Source organism: Cydia fagiglandana, chromosome 18 (assembly GCF_963556715.1).
Source record: "Cydia fagiglandana chromosome 18, ilCydFagi1.1, whole genome shotgun sequence".
In the NCBI taxonomy this organism is placed as follows: Eukaryota; Metazoa; Arthropoda; class Insecta; order Lepidoptera; family Tortricidae; genus Cydia; species Cydia fagiglandana.
Window position 1 is genome coordinate 1662553 of NC_085949.1, and position 21439 is coordinate 1683991.

General features: G+C 37.9%; 1 protein-coding gene across 7 annotated transcripts in view; it reads right to left on the bottom strand.

Annotated features, from left to right (window-relative positions):
* Positions 1-1153: 1153 nt before the first annotated feature.
* Positions 1154-21439, bottom strand: part of LOC134673239 (nephrin-like) — a 179513-nt gene continuing 159227 nt past the window's right edge. For 5 of the 7 annotated variants that reach the window (XM_063531191.1, XM_063531196.1, XM_063531197.1 and 2 more), the window contains 9 exons: positions 14954-15084; positions 9157-9316; positions 7947-8104; positions 7305-7461; positions 6810-6967; positions 6010-6202; positions 5485-5662; positions 4692-4870; positions 1154-4338 (listed from right to left, as the gene is read on the bottom strand). In XM_063531191.1, the coding sequence (XP_063387261.1) occupies positions 4253-4338; positions 4692-4870; positions 5485-5662; positions 6010-6202; positions 6810-6967; positions 7305-7461; positions 7947-8104; positions 9157-9316; positions 14954-15084 (1400 nt within the window). In that variant the 3' untranslated portion in view covers positions 1154-4252. The remainder of the gene's footprint in view (positions 4339-4691; positions 4871-5484; positions 5663-6009; positions 6203-6809; positions 6968-7304; positions 7462-7946; positions 8105-9156; positions 9317-14953; positions 15085-21439) is intronic. The other 2 variants (XM_063531193.1, XM_063531198.1) reach the window with 2 other exon arrangements.

Sequence of the window (21439 nt, forward strand, 5' to 3'; positions counted from 1 at the left end):
TTAAAAGTGGAAAAATGACTGTCTTGTGTGAGAGTTGAACTCACGGCCTCTGGATCGATACTCCAGCGCTCTGCCATCTGAGCCACCAAGACCTCATCTATAGCCAGCAAATCTTTAAATAAATATTATGGGTCACGGGGACCCTAGCGACATCTACCGTAAGAATGTAAAATTAAGCACCGTAAAATTCATGGCGCTTGCGCGTTTAGGTCGCGAGACTCGCGCTACGCTTCTATGGTTTGTTGTCAAAATAACATCAACTCGTGGCGCAAAAAACTAGTTCTGTGTGTCGGTTCTATAGGTTAGTAATAAATAATAATTAATGTGTCTCTGTGTGTATGACTGCGCAACAACTTATTATGGCATTTGAAGTAAGTACCTAACTGTGTATCTATTTCTAAATTTCTAATGAGGTTCTCATTTTGTTGGATTATTTATTTTGTTTCTTTTTAGTAGTTTAGTAGTAGTAAAATACTTTTTCACCTCAGCAGCTCGAACAAGGGTACTTTGCTTCTTAAAAACAGTGAGCAAAATGCGATTTTGCTCACTGAGTCATTTTGTCTCACTCAGTGAGCAAAATCGCATTTTGCTCACTGACGAAACAAAATGAGTGAGCAAAATCGCATTTTGCTCACTGAGTGAGACAAAATGTCATTCAAGTGACCTTTATAGTCAAATGTCATTTCAACATGCGGGGTTCGATACAACAAGTTCGATATACTTGGGTTCTATTATCTCTGTCCCTCTAGGTATGCTCTCACTGCTTAGGGTGAAAAACTTTGTGTACTACACGAGATCAAAGTTATTTACATCTCGTGCGCTTTTGAATCCCTTACAACGCTCAAGATTCTAAATTAGATTATATATTATAGAATCTTTCGCTTGCACGGGACTCAAAATAAGCACTCGAAGAAATATCAAACTTTAATCTCTTGTTGTACAAATAACTATATTGTACAAAAAGAAACATAAAACATGAAAGAACACACATGCATCATTAATGCATGTGTGTTCATGATGCATGAACACACATGCATCATTCATTATGGCGAACTTATCCCTTTCAGGGATCTCCTTTTTAGTACGCTCCCTGATTTCTCGGCTTGGTCTTATTAATTAGGCCCGTAAAAAGGTTTTTTCATTAAAAACACAATTATATTTCATAAAATATAAAGTTTATTTCCAATACAAACGTTCGTCTAATCAATGTGATACTAAAACGTATACATCAGAAATATTTTGTCGATTTTTTCATTGTTCTATTCTTTGGTGTAGTAATATTTCTACGTAGGGATATGTCTTAAGATATAACATCAATTCTTAAAATTAACTATTACATCAACTATCAATCACGAATGCATATGTCCAAATCAAAGTAAAACTGTAATTGTTATTATTATTTTACTATAAAACACACAATACATTTGTTTCACAAGGCAATGTTGTTGTTTAACCCCTCGCTAGTATTAAAATTATACTTAAGCAAGCGAATTCTAAGATTGAATCCAAGCGTAACGAGTGGTTTGAAAAGTTGAACCTAGAGCCTTGTGAGGGTTTCAAGGCACGAGGGTTAAACAAAATTTGCTACCGAGTGAAACACAACATTTTGCACCAACGCGAGGAAAATACTAACTACATTACAGACAAATTGAAATCAAGGCAAGTAAATTTTATTATTCAAAATCATCACTTAATATGTAAGTAAACTACCAGCCATCACGAGGAAACAACTTAAAATCCGCATCTAATTACTTAACACTCTTAACTCCGTTCGCGTTTATGTCTATTTTTGTTTGGTATTTTGAACAGCGCGCCAAGCGGCACGTTTTGGAAACTCAAAATCCAATAAAAATGTCACTTAATGTAAACGCGTAGGTACGTAACGTCACGCTATCGAATGAAATTTACACTAGGGGTACTGGAATTTAATTCCACGAAGGTAATACATGTGTATCATTCATTTTTAGGGTTCCGTAGCCAAATGGCAAAAAACGGAACCCTTATAGATTCGTCATGTCATTGTCTGTCCGTCTGTCCGTGTATGTCACAGCCACTTTTTTCCGAAACTATAAAAACTATACTGTTGAAACTTGGTAAGTAGATGTATTCTGTGAACCGCATTAAGATTTTCACACAAAAATATAAAAAAAAACAATAAATTTTGGGGGTTCCCCATACTTAGAACTGAAACTCAAAAAATGTTTTTCATCCAACCCACTTGCACACGCACTTGGCCGCTTTTTTTTGGATACTTCTGGATAATATCATTGTTTACCAAACGTTACATTTTGACGATCTTTATATAATTTTAATCCCTTGTTGGGTTACAGTTTTTTAGCGTTACTCTTACAAAACATGTTTTCCTTAATTTCAAGCTGAAATATATTAACTTTAGAAATACAATAGTAACGTAAATAAACATTTGCTTTAACACAATTTCCTGAGGAAAATGTAGCCATTCCATTTCATATGGAGGTAAAATGACTTCAATATATTATGAGCTCAGAACTGAAGTTCCTAGTTTTGCATTTTATGATAACATTATAAATGTACTATTTCCATTTTAAGAGAGAAGGTATACAGGAATTTAAAAGTCAAATGTGTAACCTATTTTAAACATTAACAGCCTCCTAGCGCAGCCGGTAGTGACCCTGGCCAGGCGTGGCTCACTCCGCGATTTCGTCGCTTTGCTAAAAGTACAACCGTTCCACCCCAATTTTAGAGAAAGCCATAAGCCGCGCGTGGCGCTGTCGCCACCTAGCGGCCATACCTGTGCTGATCGTAACAGACGCGTTTTGTTAGAGAGCGAGTCTTCTGTACCTAGTACTATTACCTATTTATTCTGTGCCCTGGCTACGAAGTAGGAGGTCCCGGGTTCAAATTATTATTATAATTTCTGTGTCCATCACAAATATTAGTTCCTGAGTTTTGGATGTTATCTGTGTTTAAGTATTATTTATATAGTCGTCGAGTATCCACAATACAAGCGTCATTGAGCTTACCTGTGGGGCAACGTCAAATTTGTAAGAGTGTTTCATAATATTTATTTATTTATTTAAGAAATCAACTGTCTTAGCGCCACTTCTACCATCCCACTAACCCGGGTTTAAGCGGTTAAACCGTTAACCCAGTGTCAAATTGTACTGGTTACCATGGTCACTCCAGATTTAACCGGGTTAGTGGGACGGCGCTAGTGGCCCTAAAATGTAATTAAATTTGATTTGGACAATTACAAACGTTTTGTAATCGGTGAGATGGTTGTTTAAAATTATTAAATATGAAAAATTTATAAACAATAAAATAAATTGGCTAAGGGCAGAATTACCAAATCTACATCGTTTTAAATTATAATTCATAATTCATTACCCAAAAAACGAACCAAAAATACAAGAAATCGGCCTAGGCATATCGCATCTTAATAAATATGTAGGTACTTAGCTAATCTATGGGAAATATAATATAGTAAGTATAATATGTATACTTAAGTTTATATATATATTACCCGTATTGTTCTATTTACAAACACACAGTAGGTAGTTATAGTAACATTGGAAAACATAAACCTTATTTCAATCGGCAGCTCTGTTCAAATTTTTGTTCACTTTTCTTTAAATAGAAAACAAAATGTTTTATTTTCATTTATATAAGGCACCAAATATTAATTTGAAATCCAAAATAAATACATAAATATAATAAGATCGTTTCTGCCTCTGCTAATTTACACATTATTACTAAAATACATAGTCTGACAAAACTTGCTAACTCTAATCTACGTGCACATACAGAATAACAGAACACTAACTATTCACTCAATTACCTCTTGTTTTTAAAACAATCTATTATTTTTTTCAATATTTATCACTAATAAAATAATACTGAACCATGCAATTTATCATATTTCACACTACCCTCAAGTTTTCATTCAAATTAAAATTTTAAATCAGTGACGATTTAAATTTTTTCAAACATTGTCGTTCTTGCTAGCTGATGAATATAGATTTAAACCCACATGACGCGAGAATTGCGTGCAATATTCGATACATTGCTAGCTGCAGAGTACAATCAATTCAGTCGATCAAGCAAATACCGCATTATAACGAAAATCGCTTACAAGTTCTTGATCCGTCTGGATGGGGCTTTATCTTATTAGATCACCATCATTATCTTGTATATTGTTTTTCTTTCAAATGTACTAGCCTTTAAATGACAAATTTAAAGTACTTATTTCAAGCTAACTTTTTTTTTGTTCAGATTACGAATCTGTTTGAGTTTCCATATCGTCCATACTCTTCGTGAATTCAGTCTCCTGATGTTCGTCACCTTGACTATCTGTATCATCTGAAAGAAAGCACACGTTCACATTAAACTTACAATTTCCAAAAGCTAACCGTTTTGGAGAAAACAAATTTCAAAATAAATGAAACGAGACTTAAAGTGGAATATTGAGCGTTAGGTTTCAAGGCACAAAAAGTTAGAAAACTTTGCTGCCGAGAGCAACACAATTTTTATCACCACAAGATAGGTAGCGATGAAAATAATTAATAGGTGTGAAATATGTTTTATCAATCTAATCAAATTTAATATTCTTAAAGATTCATCTAAAATCATCATACTTTATAAAATTTACTTTGCAGCCTAGAAGTGCCGTGTCTTTTCGAGTTGCTGTGGTGAATAAAACTGTTTCTCCTTACCATGAGCTCTGGTATCCAAAGCCAGGACAGCTAAAGGTGCGTCATCTAAAACGCCTGACCATCTCGCAGCAAGCACTCGTGACCCCCGATGTCCTCTCACAACGACGGTTGGCACGACGCTGGGAGATATTGAGGATCCTCCGTACATTGACACTCCGACGCTTCGTCGAAGGATTGTACTGGAAAGGGAAAACATGTTTTTAGAAAGTTTACCATGTAGACTCAACCCGAAAGTTTGGCCAGAGTGTGTTAAGATTCAGCGGCTCGGTCGATCCGCGTATCGTAGCCACAGTGTGTTCTACGGTTTATGTCCATGTGCCCGTAGTTGTCTGAAAGTTTATTATGTTGTCATATAAAGCAGCTAACCTTCCAACACTTTTTTATATACATTTTGTAAACTACTTAGAAATTTAAATATTTATCAGTTTGTAGAAAGTACAAAATGTAAAAAGGTTTTATTCATTTCAAGTCATCTCCAAAATTGGAACCATCGTCATCATCATCATTTTAGCCTCCTTTTGCCCACTGTTGAGCATAGGCCTCTCTTCGTTTACGCCACTTATTCTGGTCTTGGGCTAGTCACATCCAGAAGTGCCCTGATATATCCCTCAAATATCCTCCAAAAATTGTCTACCCAACGAGCCAACGGACGCCAACCAACAAAGGAACCAATCCGGTCAATAAGCGGGAGCCATAATTTTTAATTATCCACCTCACCACGTGCTCCTGTTGTGCCTACTAGTTTTACCAGAGGAGCTTTAGTTAATGCTTACCTAAACATATGAACAACTACCTCTGTTCAGGGTCCCTCGAAGGCCTCGTCTTTTTCTTGCACATGACGACCAGCGCGACGCACAAAGTAGTCAGAATGGTCAGTAAGATCAGACTCAGTGCTGCGCCGACCAGTAACGCGACGCTGTTGTCACCAGCTGTCATTGGTGGGGGTGCTGGTGTCATAGTTTGAAGAGAACCTGGAAAAACAGATGGCATTGATGCCATTGATTGAACAGGATACTTGTCTTAAAAAACATATTATTTTTGCAAACAGGTATTTTCCCGTTTTCTCAGTCTTGAAGTAATAATCATGTAGTTATAACACTTAGTAGCATATTTTTTCCTTAGTTTCACTTCAAAGTTGGTACCATCATCAGTAGACAGACCATGATCAACATAAGCTCTCTAGTACTGTTAGTTATGGACTAGTATTATTTTGATCAGTGGATCTGGTCATCAGGAAAGTTCATTATTTGTCATCACAAAGAATACACCAAATTTTATACTTTAATCTTACTCAAATGTCCAACTCCAAAATTCTTACCAGGCCTATCCAAGTCATCCGACGGATTGATTGCAACGCTGTGCAACGCTGCCGGCCTGGGAGACCGTCCCCTGGGCGTCTCCGAGTAGACTAGGAATGTATAGCGTCCAGGGGACAAGGCGTCAAGCACGAACTGAGGAGCATCGTTGCTGGCTCTGTAGACCGCTTCTGTGAGTCCTCGAGCGGATATGCCCTAAAATAGATAGACCAGTACTCGAATGTTAATAAAAAATCTGAAAAAGAAGGCAGCAGATCGAGAAGACGAATGTAATGCGAATGCAACTGTTTAGGTGTGAATGATGATTAATAATTTTTTGAGGCGATGATAAACTTGTATTTAAGCTGTTGGGTTCCATAATTTTTTTGATTCAAAGCACTCATGATAAATTAGTAAACAAGAATTAAATTATCACAGCACTCAAAATTCTAAATAATATATGTTGTTAAAGACATGAAGGTGTAAAGGTTTTCTGTATCTCTAACTCACCTTAGGATATACACTATATTTGGGTTTTAAGATTTTTGTTCAAAGCAATGTCCAGAAGACAAGTGTTAAATCATTAACCACAATCATACTTAGGTGAAACAAAGCAAATTGTTTTGCTGAAGATACCAAGACTTTAAAACCTCACATAAGGGTTGCCTTAGTATAATAACGACAGGATCCAAGGTAGATTGAAAAGTAAAAAGGTATCGTGTTAACAGATGCGAACGAAAATTCACATGGTCATTTCCACACAAAATTTTCAATTATCCCAGGTCGGACAGTTCATATTCACAGGCACGCCACACATGCTCACCTGATCGTTCATCGTAGCGATCTCATTGGTGATTGGCTCCGAGGGCCGTACCTCGAGGACCTCGAGTAGGAACCGCTGGGGTAGACCGCCGTCGTGGCCCGGCTCGCAGTGGAGGAGGGAGTTGTCCAGTTCGCAGTTCACTGGGGGTTCTGGGAGTGCTGTAGAATAGGAGGTATTTTAGCAACCATGCAACTGGCCAAGTAGAAAGGATGATAAGAACAACTTCAGGTTTGTTAAATGATCTAAATTAATTGATGTCCCGTTCCTTACACTGAGGTAGAAATGCACATCCTGTATTACATGGGCAATACCCTATAACTATGTTAACGGTGTGCTCACATGCCCGCAATGTTCGCGAACTTTAACCAAGAAGATCGGCTACATCAGCCACTTGCGAGCACACTAGCGTCAGCAACGGAGTTAACAGCAGTCGCCGTGGTCGAAGTCAGCCGTGGTTATTATAACTGTCTTGAGGTATAGAACATGAACTCATACCAGCAGGCATTATCCTGAATAAACACGGCTCCCGCTGATTCCCCACGTCATTGCTGGCCCAGCAGGCCAACCAGCCGAGATCTTCGCCAGTGTCTGCCGGTAGACCGTGGACCACTGTGCTGCTGGCACCCATGACTGTCACGTTTGATGGTGGTATCTAGTAATGGAATTAAAATTGAGTTAAGAGAATTCGTAAGGTCTCTTACGTAAAAAAATATTTATTTTTGTACAAATACATCTACAAAAGAATGCATTAAACTATAAATAAAAGTAAAATTAAAATCAAAAGTAAAATTTGTCATTTCATCTACTACCCTGTACGGATATGATGGTCGTTTTTGTCTACGTGACATCGTGATAAAACGGTGTTCCTCACTTTCTATCCCGCGGAGTTAAAAAGTGACAGTATCACGTATATGAATGTAGATAAAGCGATCCATAATACGCCTACTGAAACTGAATATACTTAAACTCTTTAAATTTTAACGATTTACGTTAAGATTTAAAAATATTGCACTTTCTATAAAATTACGAGAAAATTAATAGAGAAAGATTAAATTTTATGGAATCGAAAACAATAAAGTAAGCACGAAATTAATTAACTGGTAATATCTGACACTTGCTTTGCGCTTGTTAACTTACTGGTAAAACATCCTTAGTTCCGTTATAGGTCCAGTAGAACCTCAGCGGCCCCGCGTCGTGTATGGACGGCGCTGTGACCGAGCACCGAGCCCTGACTTCGCCTCCTGGGGCTCCAGCTAGCTGCTGCACCACGCTGCCGGCTGAGCATTCTGGCCTGGCTGTAAGGTCACACAAAGGGGCATCATCATCATCATTATCATCATCATAGGCCTTTTCGTTTATATCAGACGATTTATGGTGTAACACTGTTTTTGATGGCTGAATAGACCGATGCGAGATCGACACGGTGTACCACAGGTCTAACAAGAGAAGATAGCTATGGTTAAATATACATCAAATTGTTAGTTCCATGATATGAAAACAATAATTTTTTGACAAAAAAAAGAATTTGTAAAAGCTTTTCTCGCTAACTGTACTTTTTTTACCACAGACAACTAATACTCATAGAGACAATTCTAAAAACCCCATACACAATTAGGCTGCGTTGTTTCATCATAGACTATGGCTACCTCCTGTCTCCATCATCAGATCAGCTCGATGGTACCATAATATTGCATTGTCACCCGACAAATTGATTGTTAAGTGCTCAATTGGAAATAACCCGGGGTTAACCGAATCAAATTGTACTGGTTGCCATGGCAACTCCAGGTTTAACCGGTTAACCCCAAGTAAGTGGGATGGTGCAAGTGTCCCTTACATACTAACAAAGCGAGTTAAATAAAAAAAGAGAGGACTTATAAAAAAACCGGGCAAGTGCGAGTCGGACTCGCGCACGAAGGGTTCCGTACCATAATGCAAAAAAAAAACAAAAAAAGCAAAAAAGAAACGGTCACCCATCCAAGTACTGACCACTCCCGACGTTGCTTAACTTTGGTCAAAAATCACGTTTGTTGTATGGGAGCCCCATTTAAATCTTTATTTTATTCTGTTTTTAGTATTTGTTGTTAACAACAGAAATACATCATCTGTGAAAATTTCAACTGTCCAGCTATCACGGTTCGTGAGATACAGCCTGGTGACAGACGGACGGACGGACGGACGGACGGACAGCGAAGTCTTAGTAATAGGGTCCCGTTTTACCCTTTGGGTACGGAACCCTAATAAAAATTAGAGGACTTTGTATAAAAAAGAGAAAATTGAGGACTACGTATAATGTATGGAAAAGCGGTCTACCACTGTTCTCAGGAGATCGCAAGAGAGTAAAACTTACACAGAATATTTAGTGTCAGCGGCTCACTCAAAGCGCTTCCCTCCGAGTTTCGCGCCCTACACCGATAGCGGGCAGAGTGGTGCCTCCTCAGACCTCGGAGAATCAGCTTGTTGCCTTCCACTGCTATCCCACCGATGGGATCATCGCGGATTATGTGGTCCTGTAACAGCAAGAAATCGAAAACTACACCTCTCAGATTGATGGTCTCTATGAGATCCGAGAGGTCTACGGCCAGATTCGAACTTTAAGATACGTCAAATATTTGGTCTAGATACCGGTATCGTCTTGGGTCGTCCCATTCGTTTTTCGTCAAATTCTTAAATTAGTCCTATTCTGCTTTCGTCACTCATTCTACAATGAAAGCCACCGACGATTGTGATGAATGTAGAATGAGTGACAAAAGCAGAATAGGACTAATTTAAGAACTTGACGAAAAACGAATGGGACGACCCAAGACGATACCTAGATACCACATATTTGACGGGCTGTTAATGTTGTTTGTGCCCATTCTTGGGGCAATGTTGCTAAAGAGCTAGTTATCTTAAAAAAAACTTTCATGTTTTCACTTGTTTAAATGTTGCCCTTATTACCGAAATATATTCCTTTGATAATATACTTTCAGAATGAATAGGCCGTCGTGAAATTAGCTACCTGAAAAACATTTTTTGGGGCTTTTATCTTCAAGCTTCCTTAAAAACATATTACTATTTTTGCCTTAAGTAATGAAAAGTAAATATAAGGTATGAAACGAGAAATTAAATATAAACAATCTTCTTAGGTTGTATCATTCGTTATTTAAATCGTGACTTGCTTGGGTAAAATATAGACTACATAATTATTATTTGGATAAAACATGTATACAAATATCAGTTTTTTCAATTCGATATAATACGAAAATTTCCATTTCATAATATTGCAGTATTTTAATAACCTAACACTCATAATTATCTTATAAAAACCCTTACTTTATAAGACTTTAATCGCTCCAACATTCACGCAAATAGAAACTTAGCACTAACATGTACCTAAAATATCAAAATTAGTTTAAACATCATAACTACACACGAAAAAATACGCACATAAGTCTTTTTAGAATTGATAATTTCTTAAATCCCACATCGCGTGACCAACTTCATAATGAGTTTATAATTAGTACTTCAAGAATTCAATTTGGAAGAAAATTGTTAGTCGTGTGAAACTATTACTTTATATAACGGTTGAGGGTGTTGCTTTAATTATGGCGTTTAACAGGCCAATTCGAACGTACACTGACATCAGAATGTGTCATTTAGTTACTGTACATTTCGCTCGATATCATTAATTTAAGTAGATGTCATTCTGATGTAAGCGTACTTCCGAGGCTTTGTTCGTCAATTATTAGTTGGTCAAATCAATTTGTCAGTTATTAAGAACCAGGAAAACTATACTCATCCTATTCTTTTTGGTGCTAGTAGGTAGTGTAAGACAAAGGTAGTATGATTCTCTGTCTCTGATTGAAATGAGACAATCCTTTGACAAATTATAAGTAGTCAGAGGAGAACACTTTCTTTTACAAACCCCTTTCCCTTACTTCAGTCTTTTCAAATTATCCTTTCTTTTTCTTTTAGATACAGTAAAACGGGGTGAGTAGATTTCGCGGGGAGAGTTGGGTTATGAATGGGGAGAGAAGGTTTGAGAGGGGGGTGAGAAGGGATTTTAAGGCTACTGCTACAAAAATAATGTATTCCAATTTAAAATGGGGCTATAGTAATACCATTAAAAAAAAATTGATTCAACAATCTTGCAAAATCACCTTTGTATGAAAAACCCTCTCACCCCAAATACGAGGCACTACGGGGTGAGGTGGGTTTTCCTCTTTATCGTCAAAGTTATGAAATGGAACTACCCAAAATAAAATACAAACTAAGATACAAACGTCCGAACCACTTATTTTATACACCATTCAGTTTTCACATCATCATAATCATCATCATCAGCCTACTCTCGTCCACTGCTGGACATAGGCCTCTCCTATTGCACGCCATTGAGCACGATTTGCGGCAACTCTGATCCAGCTCTTGCTCTTGCAGTTTTCACATGTAAAAATCAAATTTTATCGAGGTTTGAAAGTCAAATTTCACCCAACTCACCCCATTTTACTTATTTACTTATTTATTTACATATTTACATAAGGAGATCCAACAGCTAACTAAATGACAATGGAATCATAAATAGATATATAGAGCCAATTACAGGAACTCGCAAATAGATATGTAGTAAAAACATATACTTAATTTAAGTAACACGCATCACACACACACACACACACACACACACACACACACACATCGCACACATGAAAGAGATAAGACTCAAACCAAAACTAACAACATTCGCTTACATAATCAAAGCCTACTACCGGTGACAGGACACCAATTAAATAGTGTAAAAACAAAGAAAAAAAAAACTGAAAAACTAAGAACAAAATAAAGTGTTATGTTATAACTTAGATACTACATATACAAAGCACTCACGGTGCTCACTCAATTTTACGGTATATTTTCCAGATTTCACATATAAGATATTGGAACAAATGTATAGGTCAATACGGTATTCAATAAAAATTAAATAACATGTTTGATAAAATCAATAAGCACACAGACGCTATTTTAAACTCAACAAAATGTACCTACAATGCAAAACTAAACTTGTAGTCGTACATTAAATATATTATTCGTACAAAATGCACTGTAAGTGGAAAGTTTCGTTCAAAGGAATAGGAAAATGCTAAACTGACATAATGTTATTGCAAATATTCTATTATATCTGGGAATAGGGATGGGAAAATGTGATAGAAGAGAAAATTTAGTAACGTTTTTAATTTTAGAATTCTGACCCGCTAGCATAAGTTGCGTTCTTGCGCGCCACTTTAAGTACCTATAGACTGGCGTGCGAGATCGCATCTCATGCTAGCCGGTCTGATGTTAATACATATTAAGTAAAAAGTGTTACTAGCCTTGGGCTCATTTAGACGGTGCGAGAACGCATACCGTAAAACGGGGTGAGTAGGTTTCGCGGGGAGAGGTGGGTTATGAATGGGGAGAGAAGGTTTGAGAGGGGGGTGAGAAGGGATTTTAAGGCTACTGCTACAAAAATAATGTATTCCAATTTAAAATGGAGCTATAGTAATACGCATAATAAAAAAAATCGATCCCACAATCTTCCAAAATCACCTTTGTATGAAAACCCCTCTCACCCCAAATACGAGGCACTACGGGGTGAGGTGGGTTTTCCTCTTAATCGTGAAAGTTATGAAATGGAACTACCCAAAATAAAATAAAAACTAAAATACAAACGTCCGGAACCCTTATTATATACACCATTCAGTTTTCATATGTAAAAATAAAATGTTATCGAGGTTTGAATTTCAGTTTTGACCCTACTCACCCCAATTTACGGTATGAGTTTTATTACATTGCGTTATTTGATCGGTCGGCTGAGCTGATGCAACCACAATAGTCCGCACTGTAACTAAAATCGTATGCGAGTTCGCGCGCCGTCTAAATGTGCCCTAATGGTAAGAGCGTGCGACTTTCAATCCGGAGGTCTTGTGTTTACCCCGGCTCGTATCAAGGACTTTTTTGCGACTCATGTACCAATTATATCATTTCATTTATTTACCAGTCGCTCGCTTTTCGGTGCAGGAAAACACCATGAGGAAACCGGACTAATTTCGGCTGTTCTCCTCTTGTGAGCAGGTTCGGTAATTATTATGAATTATTTGTCGAACCAGTTTAAGAGAATTTTAAACGAAACCATAAGGGATCCAGAGGCGCAGTAAGAACTTAAATAATTCGATAAACATTTCCCATCTCTACAAGCATTTGCTGAGAGCTAGAGCCATAAAGAGCATGAATTCCTAGTTTATTACTTTCCTATGAATTTTGTGGACCATTCGCCGATTGAAATATTTAATGTAATTACTTTCCAAACGTTTGTGAAGGGTGCTTAGGAAGTTTGATTTCAATAAATTTCATTTTTAGGGCTCCGTACCTCAAAAGGAAAAAAACGGAACCCTTGTAGGATTACTCGTGCGTCTGTCTGTCCGACCACCCCCCCCCCCCCCCCATTAACTCTGAAACTAAAATTTTGAAAAAAAATACACAAAATAGTACTTTACCTAAGATGACAGGAAAACCTATTAGAAAGTCGCAAGCGTGAGTCGGAGTTATGTACGGAACCCTTGGAACGCGAGTCCGACTCGCACTTGACCGTTTTTTTTAAATCAATTGACTATTTCAATAGATTTACCCAGTGATTTCAGTGCTTTTACAAAGTGGTCTTCAAATCGTACGATGGACTTGCTGTAAATTGCATTTTCTAATAACCACGGTTTCTTTGACTATTTCCCTATGAATAGGTATGCACGTCACTTGCGTTAAGTGTCATTTCGTATGGGATTTTGAGTTTCCAAAACGTACCGCTTGGCGCGCTGTTCAAAATCCCATACAAATATAGACATAACGCAAACGCGAACGCTCGTCACGCTATCGAATAAAATAATAAATAAATAAATATTATAGGACATTCTTACACAGATTGACTAAGTCCCACGGTAAGCTCAAGAAGGCTTGTGTTGTGGGTACCCAGACAACGATATATATATAATATACAAATACTTAAATACATAGAAAACACCCATGACTCAGGAACAAATATCTGTATCATCATACAAATAAATGCCCTTACTGGGATTCGAACCCAGGACCATCGGCTTCGCAGGCAGGGTCACTACCCACTAGGCCAGACCGGTCGTCATACACAATGAACACTAGGTTCTGATTAATTTTAAAGTATTAATTACTTTTATTGGACTTTTTTAAACTTATCTCAATCCAAATTGTAATTAAGTTTAGAAAGTTTGCTTTGTAAAAATTGCTAACTCCGTAATAATGTTTCTTGTTTTGGTAAAAAGTGAAAAAGTTTTTAGTTAATTTAGATTACATTTATCCAATTTACTTGTAATAAAATGAAAATTATGAAAACTTTGTTAGGATTCCTTTGCTTTCAACTTTTATTAGAATAGAAATTGCAGCTTTTTTTAACTGGACCTGAATTTAATAATAATAATAGTAAAATAAACATAAAGATAGCAGTATTGCAGCCCGCCAACTGCATTACTGTCGCAAATGTTAAAATAGACGTCGCTGCACGGAATTTTGACATTTGCGGCAGCAATGCAGTCGGCAGTAGAGCTGGGGCAGTCTGAATAGGTATTAAACTGGCCTCAAATACCCCTTAGGAAGACAAAGGTGTCGCCTGCACCTCTACTGTCAAGGCGTTAGAGTGCGTGTTCAGATATTTACTTTTGAGCACCTCGGCCGCTCCTATATATCTGATGGCGACTGTATAATATGTAAAGCATACTAGACATGCACCCGATATTCGGTTATCATCCGGTATCCGACTTATCCAGCCGTTATTTTAACATCCGGCCGGATAATAATTTTGCTTGATTTCGGAGTAAACAAATTGGATTTAAGGAACAGTCACGGTCATAATCGTACTTGTTTATTATTTTAAAACAATTTAAACATTCCCCTCATTTGCACGCACACTCATTTCAAACCTAGAAATAAGTCCGCGCAAACGTTCACTACGAAACAGGTCAAACCCTTCACAATGCACACCTGAAGAACCGAAAAGTAGGTATAGTTCCGCCGGCCAAATATTCGGCGTTCGGATACCGAATATTCGGCCGATGGTCAGGGATCCGGTATCCGGCCAAACAACTATCCGTTGCATCTCTATAGCGTACCTCTTTATAGAAGGTGAAGTTATCTGGTGCCGGTGAAGCATCAGCAGAACACAGCAACTCTGCATTCTCGTCCTCCCGCAGCAGACGAGCTTCTCTCGGCTCCAGCAATGATATCTGAGCCACGGGTGGATCTGAAACAAGGGCATTGTTAGACTTATATCGTGAATAGAATCAGGCGTTACTTTGCGGAAATCCAACTTAATTAAAACCAAAAATATTACTTTGCTAATCCGCGAAAAGATAACGTGCTAGTCAATCAGTGCTAACCCGTTATACTTACGCCCACTTGCACCATTCACTAACCCGGGGTTAACCGGTCAAACCTGGAGTTACCATGGTTACCAGTATAATTTGACGCTGGGTTAACGGTTTAACCGCTTAACCCCGGGTTAGTGGGATGGTGCAATGCAAGTGGGCCTTACTTCTGTATTTTTTTTTATTAGCTTGTAGGAGTGTCCCATTTTTTACATGCAATGAATGTTCCCACCCTCCCACCGCAAGAATAAATACACAAATAAATAACAAACCACCACCAAAAGAACAATACTCGACACGTGTTTCGCCTCTCGGCATCGCACTTAAAACCCTTCTGGTGTTGCGGGTGTCCATGGGCGGCGGTAATCGCTTACCATCAGGTGATCCGTCTGCTCGTTTGCCTCCTATATCATAAAAAACCGGGCAAGTGCGAGTCGGACTCGCGCACGAAGGGTTCCGTACCATACCGCAAAAAAAAACAAAAAAAAGCAAAAAAAAAACGGTCACCCATCCAAGTACTGACCACGCCCGACGTTGCTTAACTTTGGTCAAAAAGCACGTTTGCTGTATGCGAGTCCCACTTGAATCTTTATTTTATTCTGTTTTTAGTATTTGTTGTTATAGCGGCAACAGAAATACATCATCTGTGAAAATTTCAACTGTCTAGCTATCACGGTTCGTGAGATACAGCCTGGTGACAGACAGACGGACGGACGGACGGACGGACGGACAGCGAAGTCTTAGTAATAGGGTCCCGTTTTACCCTTTGGGTACGGAACCCTAAAAAGCATCTGTAGTATATTACAACGCGCAAGTACACATCTTAATACATAAGTTTGAGGTTAATATCAAAGGTTCAACAGCTTGCACTTAGGATATTGATAAGTTGGTATTTCCGAAGCATCAAAGGCATTGACCGTTGTATCCTCCAGAATAACCAAATCGCATTTTAACAAAGCCCGGGTGGAATATTTCAACTGCTTGACAACGGTAGAAATTGTATATTCGCCGCACGCCGCCTGACAAAGTCCGAACCACAACGGGCGGGGGACAGAAAAGGCAGCCTACAGATATAGTGCATAATAGTTTTCCATCGTATTTTCCCGGAAACGTTCGTATTTGTCATGCTACTTCAGTCAACCTCAGTACTTTTTGTAATTACCAAGACTGACTGAAATAGTAAGACACCTACGAACGTGTCTTACGTGGAAATACGATGGAAAATAATTTTATTATGCACTCAACTGCAGCTGTAGGTACCTAAATGATAATAATGCAGCCTGTATATGTCCCCTAGCTGGGCACAGGCGTCCCGGGGCCCGATTTGGATTTTGAAATAGATATCTATTAGATATCTTTTAGACATCACCAAGATACGATAACGATATGTTTAAGATCTAACCTGTCAAATTTGACATTTGCGCGATTCTGGAGATACTCTTGAATGATTTCCACAGGATATGACTTAGAGATCCAATTCACATCTAATAGATTTCTTACTCTATCTAAAGTAAAAGTGACATTGGTTGCCCGAATTGCGCTGCAAAAGAGAACTAGTTGATATCTAAACTATAACGTATCTAGAATGGATGTAGTACGTGTCTATCTTGAAGTTCGAATACGGCAGTATTTCAGTTTATAATTTATAGATAGTAGTAGTGTGAAGCGCTGGTAGCCTAGCAGTAAGAGCGTGCGACTTGCAATCTGGATGTCGCGGGTTCAAACCCCGGCTCGTACCAATGAGTGTTTCGGAACTATGTATAAATATCATTTGATATTTACCAGTCCCTTTTCGGTGAAGGAAAACATCCTCAGAACCCGGACTAATCCCAATAAATCCTAGTTTACCCTCTAGGTTGGAACCCTACCCTACCCTCAGTCGCTTTCGTAAAAACTAGTGCCTATGCCGATTCTTAGGATTAGTATGTCAAGCGGACCCCAGGCTCCCATGAGCTGTGGCAAAATGCCGGGACAACGCGAGGAAAAAGATATTAGTGTGACTACTTAAAAACATAACACTGCAATTTGATTTGTTCCCTATTCGTAAAGTGGCTGTTCTCTCTGGCACCGGGGCCTAGAGACCAGTACAATTACGTTGTTTGTTTATTTTCAAAGTTGAATTATTGTATTTCGTGTGCTAAGTTAGGAATTGTGTTAATAAAATATCGGGACAAACGGGGAATTGGTCAATTTCATTACACATAGGTTGTGTGTGGTGACTTGGCAATGTAATTTATCGTTAAGGCCCCGTAGGTTCAGGTTTTTCTCTCACTCTCATTGGGCGTAAGCGTGAGCAAGATGGATGCGTGTGCTCATGATAGCGGATATCATGTTTTTGAATTTGAATTTTTAGATTGAAGATAGTATTAATTTGTATGAAAAATAGGACCTGAAGTCTAAAGACTTCAAAATTTCTAAACGTTACTGCACAAAAGTGTCACCGTTTGAGGAGTACAATCTATGTTTTAATTATTTGCTCGTGTTACAGAACTCATCCTGTATATGCAGAAGCGATCGTTCACTTTTCCGGTTTAAATCTTCTCTCATTGAAACTTGATATTTTTTAAACAAAAGAGAAATGTGAAACGGTTTCAATTGAAATGAACGTTCAGTTTTAATAAAAGCAGTCTTTTTAACTAATCAAACGATCCAATTGTAGAATAACAAAGTGAGATATTAGATTCCAGGTAGATTTCACTTTAAACGTTGAACCTACTTTCATGAAACTTATTTCTTCAGGGGCTATGAGCTCAGCTGCCATCTGTATCATTTCGAATTGTGTGTATAGAGACCGTGCGTGTTGGCAGGTCTGCCATCTTTTGGCCTGAATCGGAGAGATATTTGCACATTGCCAAAGCGAGTGCTACCATCTACCGTTCTCGTCGGTACGTTTACTTGTGCATAGTAGGTTCTGCCATCTTGTGGGCTAAATCGGAAGCATAAACGACACATTTACGCCTTGCGCCAAAAATCTGACGGTTCCTATGCTGCCCCTTATAGTTCATGCACGGGGTCTAATGTACATTTTTTTTACTATAATACACATTGGTGTATCATAGTAAAAAGTTTTATTCAGGGACCGTAATTTTATATCCGCAACGCAGGCTTCGACAGGTGAACTCAAACTCACAATCAGCTGCAGGCTTCGTCACAAAACAATATAGCGATAAAATTTGCAATATGCTTCGTCAACTTAAGTATTGAATCTAAAATTAAACATTAAAAAACCCGATTGATAAGAAAATAGCCTATACCTATGTCTAGGAGGATGGCCGCATTTCCCCGTTGAGTGGCGATGCTAATTCTCTGGGCAAAATACTGGCTAGCTTTGGTCACCCGTGGCATGGACCAAACGCGAAGGCAGTAAATTTACAGTGGCTACATAATTTACTTTGACAATCCGTCTCTATACACTCTATTCTCTTTACTCCAACCCACGCATGACGCAAAAATCAAGGGAGCATAATTTGGAATAAAATTGATGTATCGTGCTCAAAACCCAATGTACCTTCAAGACTGGCACCTGCCATCTTCCAACAAAAATGTCATTTAATTTCCCAGATGAGTGAAAAGCAATCTAATCAAAAACTTAGTTTTCATTTTAGCAATCACTACTGCGAATGTTGATAAGGATCAATTTAGTTTGCTTTGATTTGTCTGTTTCGTACCCAGTTACAGTAACAATCAATATGAAAGTCGCTAGAGATTTCATACTATTGTTACTGTGACAAAGTACAAAATGGGTAGGAAATTAAGTTCTTTAACTGTACTATAAAAGGCACATTAAAGTCCCTCAGTCTCGCCTTTTACAAATTCAGTTACATATTAATAACCGCCAAAGTTAACCAATATCCTCAATTTTTGTTTCGCAAAGCTCATTTTTCAATAAAAAAGTGCCGCGAGGCGCGACACTTAATACATTCACGAAACTTAGTATTCGTTCTTCATTTGGTATCCAGTATAAGTTGAAACGTACCAAAAAGTCCCCAAGCCCCAACAAAGGCAACTGAGGATCTGGTCGAAACCTTTGAAAAATGAATACTCGTCACCTCGGGGCCCTGCCGACGGGGTCAGGGTCGAGAGGGCGGCGGTAGGCAGTGTAACAGAGGCAGGACTTTTTACTGTTTTAACTATTAAAATTTGTGAAATAAAACTATTAAAACGGATTATATCGCATTCACGTTTCGAACCCTTTACAGCGTTCGTGATCAACCCACCCGTCACCCGTCGCGATGTAAATAGTATGAATTCAATATACGCGATATACTCCGTTTCAATAGTTTTATTTCATGAGTAACTATCGCGGTAACGGAAGGCAATATAATTAAAATTTGATTAATATTTAAATTTCGTTTTTTCCTCGCAAGTGGATTGTGAACTTGCAAGAAGGTAAGCGATCTTAACATGTCTTTTAATTGAAAAACGCTTTTTAAAAATCAGTCACTTATGAAAGCAGAAGAATGTAAATTATCCTATTAGATTCATAAATTTTACATGTTTGCCGTAACTTATTTTTAAAATGTGATTTTCAATTAAAAGACACATCAAGATTGTTTACCTTTTTTCTAATGCAAAAAAAACTAAATATAGCTTTTTAATTGCGCGCTCGCTTTCAGCTCGCACGCACAAAATCGCCTCGTGTGTAATGACCAACGTAGGCCACTTGTATCACAATATGCTATTATGCATTCAGGGCCAGAGTAAACCTGGATCACTTAAAGCTCTTTTGCGAATCCCCCAGTTTTCGAAGACCAAATTGAATTTGTCCCCAAAAATTCGTTTTTACGAAGCCGATGATGATACTGATCAAATTACGTTAATGAAATAACAAAGTTATTTTTTTCGCGTGATGTTATAACGATAGATAACTGTCCGGAGATGAAGATCGATTCCAACGTAATAAGCAATTCCAAACACAGTTTTTAGAAAAACGGGACATTATTACTAAGACTCTACTGTCCGTCTGTCTGTCTGTCTGTCACCAGGCTGTATCTCATGAACCGTGATAGCTGAACAATTGAAATTTTCACAGATGATGTATTTTTGTTGCCGCTATAACAACAAATACTAAAAACAAAATATAATAAATATTTAAGTGGGGCTCCCATACAATAAACAAGATTTTTTGCCGTTTTTTGCGTAATGGTACGGAACCCTTCGTGCGCGAGTCCGACTCGCACTTGGCCGGTTTTTATATCATAATGCGGTTGCCAAAAATACGAACAGCAATCTTGAGGCCTTTCTCTAGTAACTTTCGGCTGTCAAACTAGGGGGTCACATCTTTTCTGACCCTACCTTAAAACGATCAAAAACTCTTCGATGAACCGATATAACTAAAGGGGCCCACTGATTAACAGTCTGCCGGACGGAACTTATCGGCCTGTCATTTGTTCGGATCTATCAAAATTTTGTTCCAACTGACAGGCCGATACCGTCCGGCGGACTACTCTTAATCAGTGGGCCCCTTAAGTTCTGTTTTGTAAAGAATGCCTGTTAATCAAATTCCACGTATCAAGTACCGCCACGTTAATAAAATTGAAAAACACTTAACTATAAATTCAACTAAGGGCCCTTAGGGTAAGTGGTTGAATAACAGACTCATTTTTATTTAAATTGGAAAGTTATACCGAGAGCGTAGATTATTTTTGACCCTTTAACTTTGACCGCGAGTAATCTTGAAGAGCAATTTTCTAAGAAAATATTCTTTATAATTTTTTTGATGTTTTTGCATCGTTATAGTTTGCGGGTTTATATTTTTTATCAAATACAGAACAATACTTAAAGGTTTATTAATTTAAATGAACACAATTTTACACTCATTATTTTAACATAAAACGAAAGTAACATAAAGTGAAAATGAACGTAATTTTCACGTTTGGAATGTCAGGCGGGAACAATAAAAAAATTATTATACAAATACACGTGATATAAAGTCGCTTTTAAGTAGGTACCTAAGACTTAAACCAGAACGGACTTGGTCCTGATCACGTGAAGTTTTTTTCTGGAAAACGATGAGGACGCCTCAGGCTGGACCCGAAAGCTCAAGAGTCAAGCGTAAGTCGTCCTTTATTCTAATAGAATTTTAATAACTCAAAATACAAGTTATCAAAAAAAAATTTCTTATTTTAACAACAATTAAACAACCAATTAGGACAAAGTAACTTTCTAAAAACACTACGCAAACGGCAACTACATTTAAAATGTCCGCTTTATCGCTGTAGTAAACTGCGG